The 13702-nt window shown below is 50.6% G+C and overlaps 1 protein-coding gene and 1 long non-coding RNA gene across 9 annotated transcripts in view; one reads left to right on the top strand and one right to left on the bottom strand.

Annotated features, from left to right (window-relative positions):
* Positions 1 to 13702, top strand: part of SLC28A1 (solute carrier family 28 member 1) — a 77260-nt gene that overhangs the window by 29123 nt on the left and 34435 nt on the right. For 6 of the 8 annotated variants that reach the window (XM_086364445.1, XM_086364442.1, XM_086364444.1 and 3 more), the window contains 3 exons: positions 7293 to 7373; positions 9717 to 9797; positions 12641 to 12766. In XM_086364445.1, the coding sequence (XP_086220571.1) occupies positions 7293 to 7373; positions 9717 to 9797; positions 12641 to 12766 (288 nt within the window). Of the gene's footprint in view, positions 1 to 7292; positions 7374 to 9716; positions 9798 to 10482; positions 10550 to 12319; positions 12415 to 12640; positions 12767 to 13702 lie in introns of those variants that run through there. The other 2 variants (XM_086364448.1, XM_086364447.1) reach the window with 2 other exon arrangements.
* On the bottom strand, positions 4048 to 12923 carry LOC147349608 (uncharacterized). The gene is made up of 2 exons (XR_015150038.1): positions 12817 to 12923; positions 4048 to 4277 (listed from the first exon to the last, which is right to left on the bottom strand). It is a non-coding gene; the product is annotated as an uncharacterized LOC147349608 (long non-coding RNA).

The following is a 13702-nucleotide window of genomic DNA, read 5'->3' as shown; positions in this document are numbered from 1 at the left end:
CACCATCGTGATTATCTGGGTCGTGAAGATCTTTTTTGTACAGTTCTGTGTATTCTTGCCACCTCTTCTTAATATCTTCTGCTTGTCTTTCCTCCTTTTCTGGGGCTTCCCTGGTGGCTCAGATGGTAAAGAATTCACCTGCAATGCAGGAAACTTGGGTTTGATCCCTGGGTTGGGAAGATCCCCTGGAGAAGGGAATGGCAACCCACTCCAGTAGTCTTGCCTGGAGAATCTCATGGACAGAGAAGCCTAACAGGTTACAGTTCATGGGATCGCAAAGAGCCAGACAGGCCTGAGTGACTAACACTTTGACTGTTATTTTCCTCCCTTTCTAGAAGAATTTGCACATACCTGCTACTTGCATCTCTCCCTGAATTACACTTTAGAATCAGGGGTTCATAGACCACTGGGCTAAGAGGGAGTGATGTGGACTTCAGGCCTCCCCTTTATATCACAGATGGTCAGACCACACTACAGAGAGGGGCAGTGACCTGGGCACAACTACCTCGTGGGTTAAGAGGGAGACCCGGCTAGAACCGGGTGGTGGATTTCTAATTAAGTGCTGTTTTCTTCCTCACACTAAGTAAAAGTCAGTGACATCAGGTCTCCCTTTTAAATACAAAAAGCATCCTTAACAACAGTAGTGATAAAGATAAAAACCTATTCACAGTTGCTAAAGGCTTTGAGATTGGATGTTCAGTCAAGAGAGAGAAAACAAATAGGTGGGTTTATCATTAACGAGGCTCAGCACTCGCTCGTCAAACACTAACTGTTCCCTGGCCCCCAGGGTGCCCTGTCCTCCGCCCAAACTCCTGGCCAGTGTATTAGCCAGTGGCCTCCTTAGTGAAGGCAGGCCAGAACGAGGGACGAATTCAGACAGATGCTTCATGGCCACAGGACTCCCTTTCTCAACCAGATTTCCTAATCACAGAATCTCACTCACACCCTGTACTCCTGCATCCCTCTCTCTCTCTCTCTCTCTCTCACACACACATACAAACACCCACACACACACTTGCTGAGTATGGGGCTTGTTCTCCAGCTGGGAGGTGGCTTTGTTAGTGCTGAGTCGAGTGGAAGACTCAAGAGCTTTCTTTCCATTCTTCCCATGAATAATGTGGCCCTAGTCCAGGGCTATTGGCCTGTGTCAGCGTGGGGAAGTCTCCAAGCTAACTCAGATTTTCAGACTCCAAGCTGCTTCCTGCTGGGCTGGGGTTCAGCTTGTCACTTCTCCAGGAAGCCGGGTCTGCCCAGGACTCCTTCAACCCTCCATCTTCCCTGGCCCAGTTGACGTGGCAGCCACCTCCTGGCAGTAGCATCTTGATTAGTCATTCCTCCTTGGCTCCATCTCCCTTCTAGTAACTTTCCACACACATGATCACCTCTCCCCGCCAGACTCCCTCACCCTTCCTGGGCCTGGCCGGTCAGGAGCACTCGCTCACTCCATCCTTTACTGTCGCTCCAGCCTCTGGAACATGTGCACACTCATTAAGCTCAGCGGTGCTGCTGAAATGTTCTCCCCAAGGAACCCCTGGGGAGAAAGAAAACATTTTCATCTCCCCAGGGTTTTGGGGTGTCTGCCTGATGCAGCCTCTGCAGTCCTCAGTAGTCATCAATGCCAAATCTGACCCAAAAAGTCAAGTAAGATAAGACCTGGGCTACCCTGGTGGCTCAAACGATAAAGAATCTGCCTACAATGCAAGAGTTCTGGGTTTGATCCCTGGAGAAGGAGATGGCAGCCCACTCCAGTATTCTTGCCTGGAGAATCCTATGGAGAGAGGAGCCTCACGGGCTATGGTCCATAGGGTCTCAAAGAGTCGGACACGACTAAGCCACACACATACACACACACACACATGAACTGAAAAGTGCCGGTGGACTGAGTCATTAAGGGTCCACTGGTAACCATAGTGAGCACGATTTCCAGAGGAGGGAATGGAAAGGAAGTGTGGTGGTGGTGGTGTCTGCGTGAGCAGGAAATCAGGAGGCCTGCCCTGATTTTCTGGCCTTGGAGCAGGTCCCTTGTGCCTTTCTGTAATGTTGGTGGTGAGGTGGACATACCAGCAGTCTCCCCAGAGGAATTTTCAAGCTTTGGGCTTTTGTGGTTTGTCATGGCCTGGGGCTGGTGACTGGGCTCTGTCCATAGGCTTAGGCTTTGGGGGCTGGGTGTGGGGGGCTGTGGGGACAGCCTTGGGAAGTCAGAAGCCTTGGCTCAGCTCCCTTTAGGGAGAGAAAGCAGCAGGGCCAGGTCCCCAGTGGCATTAGTCCTGCCTTCAGAGCCTGTTTCCAGGGAAGGAGGTGGCGTCTGCTCAGAGGGTCTGGTCTAGACTCTAGAGCAGTGGTTCTTAGACTGTGGCGTCCAGACCAGCAGCATCTGGAAAGGCCAGACTCTCAAGGCCACCCCAGACTGACTGACTGAAAGTCTGGGGCTGAGGCTCAAAAATAAGCATTTCTGACAAATTCTCAGCTGATGATGCTAGTCCAGGTACCACACCTTGGGAACCACTGGCTTGGAGGTGCTGTAACTTCCTTCTCCCTTGAGTAAGGGTGAGCGCTGGTACTAGTGGGCCCACGAAGCAGTGACCAGAACTGACTCGAGGCCACTACAACTTGGGCTCTCCCTTGGAGAGAATGCCACTCCTTAAGACACAGAAATGAGGCTCCAGGACTGGCCCCGGGGAATAGCTCCTTAGGATCCTGGAAGGTCCTTTGTAATCTGTTTAGTGGCCAGGAGGTACCTGTCTCTCTGCAGCTATGTAACCTTGGATAGGTAACCAATACCTCACAGCCTCACTGTCTCCACTGTGAAGTGAATTTATGTCGAACTTAGTTGTTTTGGGGCTTCCCTGGTGGCTCAGATGGTTCAGAATCTGCCTGTTATGCAAGAGACACAGGTTCGATCCCTGGGTTGGGAAGATCCCCCGGAGAAGGGAATGGCAACCCACTCCAGTATTCTTGCCTGGAGAATCCCATGGACAGAGGAGCCTGACAGGTGATGGTCCATGGGATCACAAGGACTCAGACACAACCCAGAGACTAAGCTTTCACTTTTCAGTTGCTTTGAGGATCTTCGAGTCTCCACAGCTTGGGGACATGGCTCATGGCAGGACTGCACAGTTCATGAGTAGCAGGGCTTAAAGGCACTTTCCTCCTCCTTCAAACGGCAGCCCTGCCCAGCTGCCTGCCCTGTCTTCAGCGATCTCACATACTACCGGGCCCAGGTCTATTTTCTGGACTAGGCGATCATATTGGACTCAGGGACCTTATTTAGTAATTAACTAATTAACTCACTTTTGGTTGTACTGGGTGTTTGTTGCTGCGTGCTGTCTTTCTCTAGTTGCAGGAAGCAGGGGCTATCTCTAGTTGCAGTGCTCAGGCTTCTCACTGCAGTGGCTTCTCTTGTCAGGGAGCACGTGTTGGGGAGCACGGGTTCTAGAGCACGGGTTCAGTAGTTGTGACTCACGGGCTTAGTTGCCCCGTGGCATGAGGGATCTTAGTTCTCTGGCCAGGGATTGAACTTGTATTCCACTGCACTGGAAGGCAGATTCTTAACCACTGGACTACAAGGGAAGTCCCCAGGGACCTTATTTAGTATCGAATGTCCCACCTTAGAAATCATCTCTCTCCTTCACACATCGTCCCTCCCCAGCCAGTCACAGCTGCCTTTCCACCAAAGAGCCCCATCTCAGAGATAGAAAATGTCTCTAGGTCGATGCCTGGAGAAATCCCAGTTCTTCAGTCGGGTCCCACTGTCCCCGGGGGCTTCTTCCTGGCCTGGGCCATCCACACAAACCTGCCAGGCTGCCTAGCGGTCCCTCGCATGATGGATTGCAGAGGTGGCCCTAGACAGTACGTGATCCTCCCTGCGTTTCACTCCAGGGCAGAGGAGAACGCCGTCACCGCCCTTGGTGTTAGGGGCGTGTCCAGCAGCAGGCGGCCAGGGGAGTCACGGGGCAGGAAGAGGGTTTCGTCACCCAGTGCCTGCGTCTCCTGTCAGGTGACATCTCCCAGGCAGCGAGCTGGTGACAGAGACGTGAGGGGAGCAGGTCCAGATAAAACCTGTGGCATTCATTTGGGAAGGGAGAGGGAAAACTGCTTGGCCAGGCTTGTTTCTCTTCTCCAGGAGAGCTGCTGGGGCAGAGGCTCTGCTCTCATCAGAGACCATGCTGTAGTCCCAGTTCATTTTGAACTGGAGCTTGAACTTGATTGCTCAACATTCTCCCTTCTGAAAAATGAAAATAATTCTTCCTCCACTCCTCACCCCTCTCTACAGCCCTCTGTGGAAAAAAAAAAAAAAGGTTATTTATTTGGCCGTCCGGGTCTTAGTTGCGACACATGGAATCTTCTCTCTTCACTGCAGCATGCTGCATGCATGATCTTCAGTTGTGGCATGTGAACCCTTGGTTGCAGCATGTGGGATCTAGTTCCCTGACCAGGGATTCACCCCACACCTCCTGCGCTGAGGGTGCAGAGGCTTAGCCACTGGACCGCCAGGGAAGTCTGCTCAGCCCCTCTTCCTTCCCTCATAGTTAAGCTTCTCAAAAGAGTTGCTTGTCCTGTGGTCTCTACCTCCTCGTGGTCTCTACCTCCTCATGTCCTCCTCCCTCCTAGGCACACTGATACCCAGCTTCTGTGCCCATCCCCCTGACACTGCTCTCACCTAAGTCACCAGGGACCCCGGCATCGCCAGGTGCCAAGCGTCCCTCCAGGTCCTTACCTTTTCCAGAGTTCTCAGATGCATGCATCTGGCACTGCTGATGGACTGTCTCTTCTAGAAAGGCTGCCCTCAATTCCCATCGCACCCTGTCTGGGAAGTCCTCGGACCTCTCTGTTTCTTCTCTGTCTCCACCACACACCCCTCCTTCTCCCCTCACCCTCCAGGGATGCTGACCCCAGGCCCCTGTCCTCAGTCACTATTCTTGTCATCCAGGGAAGTTTCCTCAGTGAACTCCATCTGCCCCGTGGCCTCAACATGCACTCAGCCAAGGCCTGGCCCGGACCCTCCTCTGAGCTCCTGGCCCTTGCACCCCTCCTTCTATTTGCATATTCCCCAGGGATCTGGAACCCAGTGAGTGCAAATGGACCTCCCCCAAAGCCCTCCTCTGCCTGCGCTGCCCTCCCTTGAGAAGGGTCTGCCTCTTACCAGAAATTATAGGAGCAGGTGAGAAACTGGAAATGGAGAAAGAAGAAAACAACATGTCCACAGTCCTAGCACATGGGAGCAACTACTTTGACTATTTGGGTGTGTGCCTCCCAGCCTTTCTATGCTTTTATTTTTTTAATTATTTTAAAATATTTGTTTATTTATTATTTTGGGCTGTGCTGGGTCTTAGTTGCGGCACGTGGGATCTTTCATCTTGGCACCCCCGCTTGTCACTGCAGCACTAGGGCTTCTCTCTGGTTGTAGCTTGGGTTCCAGAGTGCATGGGCTCAGTAGTTGCAACTTGCTAGCTTAGTTGCCCCGAGGTAGGTGGGATCTTAGTTCCCCAGCAAGGGATAGAACCCCCCTCCTCTGCATTGGAAGGTGGATTCTTAACCACTGGACCATCAGTACTTTTAATTTTCCACTTTCCCCACTTTACATTTTAGCTTACCACATTATTGGCTTTCCCTGGTGGCTCAGACGGTAAAGAATCTGCATGCAATGCGGGAGACACAGGTTTGATCCCTGGGTTGGGAAGATCCCTTGGAGAAGGAAATGGCAACCCACTCCAGTATTCTTGCCTGAAGAATTCCATGGACAGATGAACCTAGTGGGCTACTAGTTCTGTATAACTTATTATAAGCTGTTTGGAACAAATAGCACATTACAACTGTACAAACGGGGATTTGGTAAAAAGTAAGTCTCCCTCCCAGGTGTCCCCAGTGACCCAGTAGTAAAGGATCCACCTGTCAATGCAGGATAGTCAGGAGGTTTGATCCCTGGGTTGGGAAGATCCCCTGGAGGAGGTAATGGCAACTCACTCCAGTATTCTTGACTGGGAAATCCCATGGACAGAGGAGCCCAGCTGGCTACAGTCCATGGGGTCACAAAGAGTCAGACACGACTGAAGTGACTGAGCATGCACGGAAGTATCCCTCCCACCCTGATCCCCAAGTCACCCACTTCCATCCCCAAGGTAGCTGCCATTCCTGATCATTTGCATGTTCATCTAATGATATCTGTGCTTACAAGAGCACCCGCCACGCCACCCCCACTTTCTTACTCATAAAGTAGCATACCATGCTTCCTGTTTTACACCTCCCCTTTTTTCCTTTCACAGCCTATCTTGAAAATCATCCCACGCTGCTCAGATTGGGCTTCCTCCCTCTCAATTCCTGACTGGAGTGCATGGCCACACCATAGGTCATCACACTTCTCTTCACTGAAGGATGTTTGCATTGTTGCCAGTCCTTGCTGTTGTCAGTCAGTCTGCAGTGAGGAAGCACTGGGGTGGGGAACACATGGCTCTGGGGAGGAGGGGATGGATGTGAGGAAGCTTTGAAGGGAGAATTGTGGAGGCTTGGAGTCAGTGAAGAGCAGTGGCAAGCCTGGAAATAGGAAATGGGGTGACAGGAGGAAATGCGGGTGTCTGGTCCACAATAAGAGTCATCTGGAGCTCGCCGGCACCAGGCAGAAGCAGAACACTAGAGAGAGGAGGGCCTCTGGAGCCCGAAGCACAGGAAGAGGTTAAGGCCAGCGTCACGGGCCAGGGACTGAACCCCGGGTGGAGGACAGACCCTATGCAAAGTGCTGGGCCCTGAGCCGGCTCCTTAAATCCTTACAACAACCTGCGAGGTCGTCACTTCCTCCCCATCATTTTACAGATGAAGAAGCAGGTGATAAAAAGTGGTGGGCTCGGAAGTTCCCTAGTGGTCCAGTGGCTAAGACTCCCTACTCCCAATGCAGGGGGGCCTGGGTTCCCTCCCTGGTCAGGGCACTAGATCCCATGTGCCACAGCTGAAGACCCTGCATGCCACAACTAAGACTCAGCACAGGCAAATAAATAAATCTATATATATATCTGTATATATATCTTAAAAAGTGGCAAACTCAAGTCCTCCCCCTCCACCACAGGGACAGCTGCATAGATGGCTAATGTTCAGAGAGGAGCAGAGAGGACAGCTGCCTCCAGAGTGGTCCCATATGGAATTCCATGCACTGAATTCAGAGCTGCACCCCTGACCCTGTCAGTTCTCTGAGTGGCAGGCTCTTGGAGGAAGCAGGCTGACTGGGGTCTCTGACTGGGGTCCTGTGTGGTATCCTGCCGCCTGTCTGCTTTAACCCGGAGATCTGTGCTCTTTCCTGGCAGGTTTTGCCCATCATTGTTTTCTTCAGCTGTGCCATGTCAGTTCTCTACTACGTGGGCCTCATGCAGTGGGTGATCATGAAGGTGAGTTCCTAAGGTCCTGGTCCAGGCCCACACTCTCCCAGAATGCCTTGCTTTCCCAAGCCCAAACTCTCCCCAGACCCCCTGCTCTGAGAGACTGGACCTCCCGGCATCCCCTGCTCCTAGGGTCAACACCCTCTCAGAGTTTGCTGCTGCTGCTGCTGCTGCTAAGTCGCTTCAGTCGTGTCCAACTCTGTGCGACCCCAGAGACAGCAGCCCACAAGGCTCCCCCATCCCTGGGATTCTCCAGGCAAGAACACTGGAGTGGGTTGCTATTTCCTTCTCCAATACATGAAAGTGAAAAGTGAAAGTGAAGTCACGCAGTCGTGTCTGACTCTTCGAAACACCACGGACTGCAATCTACCAGGCTCCTCCGTCCATGGGATTTTCTAGGCAAGAGTACTGGAGTGGGGTGCCATCGCCTTCTCCTCTCAGAGTCTACTACTAACCAAATGCCTTATCACAGGGTCTGTTGTCATGTTATTAAGGAGACTTGGCACCACAATCCAATGGGGTCTTTGGAGGGGCTAGTTTATAGAGTTGAGGCTGCATTAGAAGTGTTAGGGGAGCCTGGCAGGCTACAGTCTATAGGGTCGTAAGGAGTTAGACATGACTGGAATGACTTAGCATGCCCACATGCGGGGGAAAAAATAATTTATACCAAAAAGATCTTGAGAGCAGTGGGCCACATGGGCCAGACTCAGCTGATATAAATGTCAGATCCTGTGCATATGTTCATAAAATCTGCCACACGAAACCAGGATGCAGGAGACAGCATTGGACGGCATTGGACCTGGCAAGAGATGCTGAGGGTTTTAGCTGATTGAGCTCAGAATAAACCAGTACATTAGGCAGCTGCCAGAACTGGAGCCTGGGATTATGTTATGAGTGCATGGCAAGCATGAGGGTGGCTAAATTGTTTCAATCGTGTCCAACTCTTTGCGACCCTTTGGATCATAGCCCACCAGTCTCCTCTATTTATGGGATTATCCAAGCAAGAATACTGGAGTGGGTTGCCGTGCCCTCCTCCAGAAAATCTTCCTGACCCAGGGATTGAACCTGCATTTCTTACATCTCCTACATTGTCAGGCAGGTTCTTTACCACTAGCCCACCTGGAAAGCCCATGAGGGTGGCATTTACCCCCAAATCTGGAGAATGTTCAACCAAGGGGCTATGACAAACTCAGTGTGAGAGAGAGCCTGAGATCACACCTTCCATAGAATGGCTGAAGGAAGGGGGATGAAGGGTCAGAAAGAGAAGGCCAGGGTGAAGGAGGTTAGGGATAGGATTCTAAACACTTACAGATGAAAGATTAGGGAAAAATCACCCTGAGAGGTACTTGCAGTGGAGAGAAATTCCAGGGAAGCAGACTTGATGTTGATTGAAAGAAAGGACTTTTTTTTTTCTTTTGGCATATCACACAGCATGCAGGATATCAGTTCCCCAACCAGGGATTGAACCTGGGCCCTCAGCAGTGAGAACAGAGTCCTAACCACTGGACTCTATGGCCCTATATTTGACCAGGGAATTCCCAAGAAAGAACTTTTTAATACAGTGTTTCCCAAAGCCTTTCTACAAAAACTCTAGTTTCACAGCAGATTAGTAAATGCTACTAGGTAAAGGGATCCCATAGTCAAATAATTTATTTTTAAAAACATTTTTGGCCACACTGCAGGGCATGTGGGCTCTTAGTTCCCTGACCAGGAATCAAACCCATATCCCCTGCAGTGGAAGTGCAGAGCTTTAACCACTGGACCACAAGGGAAGTCCCATGGTCAAATAATTTTGTCAAGCTTATCTGGACTCTGGACTAAATTTAAACAAGTTTCATGCAGGAGTTCTCAGAGCCTTTGCTAAGCTAACAAGTGTTGGCCATCTCCAAGGCATGTGTGTGTACAGCAGTTCTCAAATATATTTGACCAGTGTGTGTGTTTAGTCACTGAGTTTTGTCTGACTCTTTGTGACCCCATGGACTGTAGCCCTCCAGGATCCTCCATTCATGGGATTCTCCAGGCAAGAATACTGGCGTGGACTGCCATTCCCTTCTGCAGGGGGTCTTCCTGACCCAGGGATGGAACCTGGATCCCCTGCATTGCGGGTAGATTCTTTACTGTATGAACCACCAGGGAAGCCCTATATTTGACCAGGGAATCCTTTTTTCACGGACGGTAAGCCCTCATCAATGGATGTATGGAAGGAGAAGATGAATGGATCTTTGGGGAAATGCAGATGAGGAGGTCCTAACGGGGTTGGAAGGGAGGCTTTTATGGCACTTCCACCCCGACTGTCTCTGCCTCTGAGGCTTGCTGATGCCAATCCACAAAAAGCACCCTGCTTCCTTCCAGATCTCCTGGCTGATGCAGATCACCATGGGCACCACGGCCACAGAGACCCTGAGTGTGGCTGGGAACATCTTTGTGAGCCAGGTGGGTACTGCAGCCTCCTGTCCCCAAGGAGGGCGGGGACCCTGCATCCCCAGAGCCCTGCTTCCATCAGAAGAGCCGATCAAACCTCCTGCCAGGGTCACCAGGGTCCTGGAGACGCTCCTTTGGGAAATACACTCTGTGCCTGGGTCAAGCCAATGAGGATGATGTCTGCCTGGTACCTCCCACCACCTTTTATCCTAGGTGAAGGCTGTCTTCAGCTTAGAGGCTCACGAATCCTACAGATGGAGCCCAAAGTTCTCCTTTTATACATGCGGAAGCTGGGGTCCAGGGGTGGGGATGCCTTGCCAAGATCCCACAATATAAGCCAGGACTTAGAATCCACGTCTTCTTCTTCCTGGTTGGGGTTCCTTCCACATCATCAGTTTGTCCTTTTCCCCCCTGTCTCTTTCTGAAAGAATATTTTCCAATATAACTTTGACTCTGAAGGGACTATCAGTCCTGAGTCCCTTTCAGAAGGCCTGGCCTTCCTAGGGGTGTGACATGGTGACCATTGTAGAATCCTGGCCTACCTGCCCAACATGTAAGTCATCAAAAAGACATACTTGCCAAAGTATGGCAACTATGGGCAGTTTAGGAAACTTCGGAGAATATCTACAATTTTTTTTTTTTGCTTCGATCCAAGTGTATTGATTTCAAGGGTTTTTTGTGTTTTTTTCTTTAAAAGGCAGATGTGCTCTCGGATAAATTGTCCAATGTCCCTTAGATGTTCAAAATGAGGCAAAGAGGAAAAGGTACTTCAGTATTTTATATGAGATTTTATTTTATATGAGATGTTGCAAATGTAATCAGTGGTTTTTGTTGAGAAATACAAATTTTAGATTGTAAAGAGTTCCAAAGGTGAATTAACTTGGGTGGGGGTAGGGAGCCTTCAAGAATTAGCAGCATCATTTCAAGCTCAGTGTTGGTGGGCCTGGGCCCTCTTCTCTGTCTGCTCATGTCCCTAGAGGATTCCCGCCTCTCCACCCATGGCTTAAATACTTCTTCTCCCTTAACTCCAGTCTGGTATACATCCCACTGCTCCCTTCACCTTCCACTTGGATATCCTTAGATAATTCACTAGAGCTTAGTTGCTAAGTCATGTACGAATCTGTGCCACACTATGGACTGTAGCCCACCAGGCTCCTCTGTCCACTGGATTCTCCAGGCAAGAATACTGGAGTGGGTTGCCATTTCCTTCTCCAAGGGATCTTCCTGACCCAGGGATTGAACCTGTGTCTCCTGCATTACAGGTGGATTCTTTACCAATGAGCCACCTGGGAAGCCCAGATAATTCACTAGATTAAGGCTAAACAAGCGGAACCCTTGAGTTCCTCTCTCAACGTGTGTGTGTGTGTGTGTCTGTGTGTGTGTGTGTGTCTGTGTCTGTCTGTCTGTCTGTCTTTCAACCAAAAATCTGGGCGCCATCCTTCCTCCCTCTGCTTCTCTTGCTCCCAGCTGCTCCCAGTCCATCAGCAAGTCCTCTCTCAACGTGTGTGTGTGTGTGTGTGTGTGTCTGTGTCTGTGTGTTTGTCTGTGTCTGTCTGTCTGTCTTTCAACCAAAAATCTGGGCGCCATCCTTCCTCCCTCTGCTTCTCTTGCTCCGAGCTGCTCCCAGTCCATCAGCAAGTCCTCTCTTAATGTGTGTGTGTGTGTCTGTGTCTGTGTCTGTGTCTGTCTGTCTTTCAACCAAAAATCTGGGTGCCATCCTTCCTCCCTCTGCTTCTCTTGCTCCGAGCTGCTCCCAGTCCATCAGCAAGTCCTCTCTCAATGTGTGTGTGTGTCTGTGTCTGTGTCTGTGTCTGTGTCTGTCTGTCTTTCAACCAAAAATCTGGGCGCCATCCTTCCTCCCTCTGCTTCTCTTGCTCCCAGCTGCTCCCAGTCCATCAGCAAGTCCTGCCAGCTCTGCCCCACACCACATCCCAGACCTGCCCCGCTGCCCTTCTCCTCTGCTATGAGTCACCCTTGTCTCTCACCTGGATACTGCAGTCGCCTCCTCTCTGCTCTTCCTGCCATGACCACTGCCCCTACTGTCCATCCTTCACACACACATTTGAGTGGCCCTTTAAAAACACAAGTCAGGACTTCCCTGGTGGTCCAGTGGTTAAGACTCTGCACTTCCAGTGCAGGGGGTGCAGGTTTGATCCCTGGTCAGGGAACTAAGATTCCACATGCTGTGGGATGTAGCAAAAAGAAAAAAAAAAAAACAAAAAACTCACAAGTCAGATCATGCCACTCCTTACTGAGGTCCACTGCTTACCCTGGCTTGTCCATCTGCCCTCCTCCTCCCCTCATCTCTCTCCCTCTTCTATAGCACAGTCTGGAACACAGTGTGTGCTGGAATTATTTATTGAATGAGTAAATGAATGGCTCTGAGCTTCCCCATGTGCTCTTTCTTTCTGGCAACCCCCTCATCTTTATTGGAAGTTCAGGCTTGGAGTTAAATCTGCTTCTGGTCTTTTGCATGAACAGAGGCAATTCTTTGAACCTCTCTGATCTTCTGCTCTCCTGGAACATGGGGATGACCACTTCCTTCCCAGAAGGGTGGAAGTGATGAGTGTCAAGTGCTTAGCTGAGTGCCTGTACGTGGGAGGCACTGGACGCAGGGGAGCATTATCAGGTCAGAAGGAAGGTCTGGGGGTCCTTTGACAGAGCTTGGCTTTTGCCAAGGTTCTGAGAACTTCAGCCAAGTACAGATGCTCGTCCTTACCCCTCCCTGCTGTCTCTTCCCCTGGGGTCCCCCAGTCATCACTGTGACCCACTCACTCCCAGGGGTGAGGACATCTCTACTGCCCCCCGTGCTAGCCTGGCCAGCTCTGCTTGTCTGACGTCTTTCCCTTTTGCAGACGGAGGCTCCTCTACTCATCCGACCCTACTTGGCAGACATGACACTCTCTGAAATCCACGTTGTCATGACCGGAGGCTACGCCACCATTGCCGGCAGCCTGCTGGGTGCTTATATCTCCTTTGGGGTACGTACAGCCCCCTTCTGCTTGCTGAAAACCAAGAACCTGAAACCTACCTTTGTGGGAGCCCCACACAGCTCCTGGCCAGATCGTTCTGGGGTCTTCTCTCATGGGCTGCATCCTGAACCAGGGCTCCTGTGATGGTGGGGGTAGAGGCTTCACCTGAGTAAGGCGTGCCAGGTGGGCTGGGCCATTTGGGCTCCTCACGTGGCCAAAGCATCCCAGTGTTCTGTTTACTGAGCACCAACTGCATGCTAGGCAAAGTGCGAGGTGTTTAGTATCCCGATTTTACAGATGAGGAAATTGAGACTCGGAGAATAAGTGAGGTGTCCAAGGCCAGAATTTGAGCCCAGATCTGTCTGACTCCAAAACACAGACACACTGTCCTCCACCTAGGCCATCCCTGGAGATTTGTCCTACTTTTCTTCCACCCCTGCCTCCTCTCCACCACATTCTCTCTTGGCACATGTCCTTCCTCTACTCCTAAATTATTACTTGTGCAGCTTTCTGAGCATAATGCATTTCTAGGTCAAATTCCACTGGTATGAATCTGGCCTTTAAACCCATCCCAACACTACTGCATGGCAACCTGAGATGAATCTTGTGTGTCCCAACAAAGTGCCTGGTAATAATGTGTCATGTGTGCGTGCGCGTGCTGAGCCACTTCAGTTGCGTCTGGCTCTTTGTGACTGTAGCCCACCAGGCTCCTCTGTCCATGGGATTTCCCAGGCAAGAATACTGGAGTGGGTTGCCGTTTCCTTCTCAAGGATTGTATTTGGATAAAACACTATACTTGTCTTTGCTTTTACATGCAAGTCTTTAAAAATCTCATTTTCCCCCTTAACTATCAAAGAAATTCTTGCTTCTTAAAGAAGTGAATAAAGTAAAAAAACAAACTCCCTTACTGCCACTTCCCATGGATAATTCCCTTTACTGGATCAG

This window comes from Bos grunniens, chromosome 21, assembly GCF_055505025.1.
Source record: "Bos grunniens cultivar Pamir isolate PY7600 chromosome 21, Bosgru_T2T1.0, whole genome shotgun sequence".
Taxonomy (NCBI): domain Eukaryota; kingdom Metazoa; phylum Chordata; class Mammalia; order Artiodactyla; family Bovidae; genus Bos; species Bos grunniens.
This window is presented reverse-complemented; position numbering and strand designations above follow the sequence as displayed.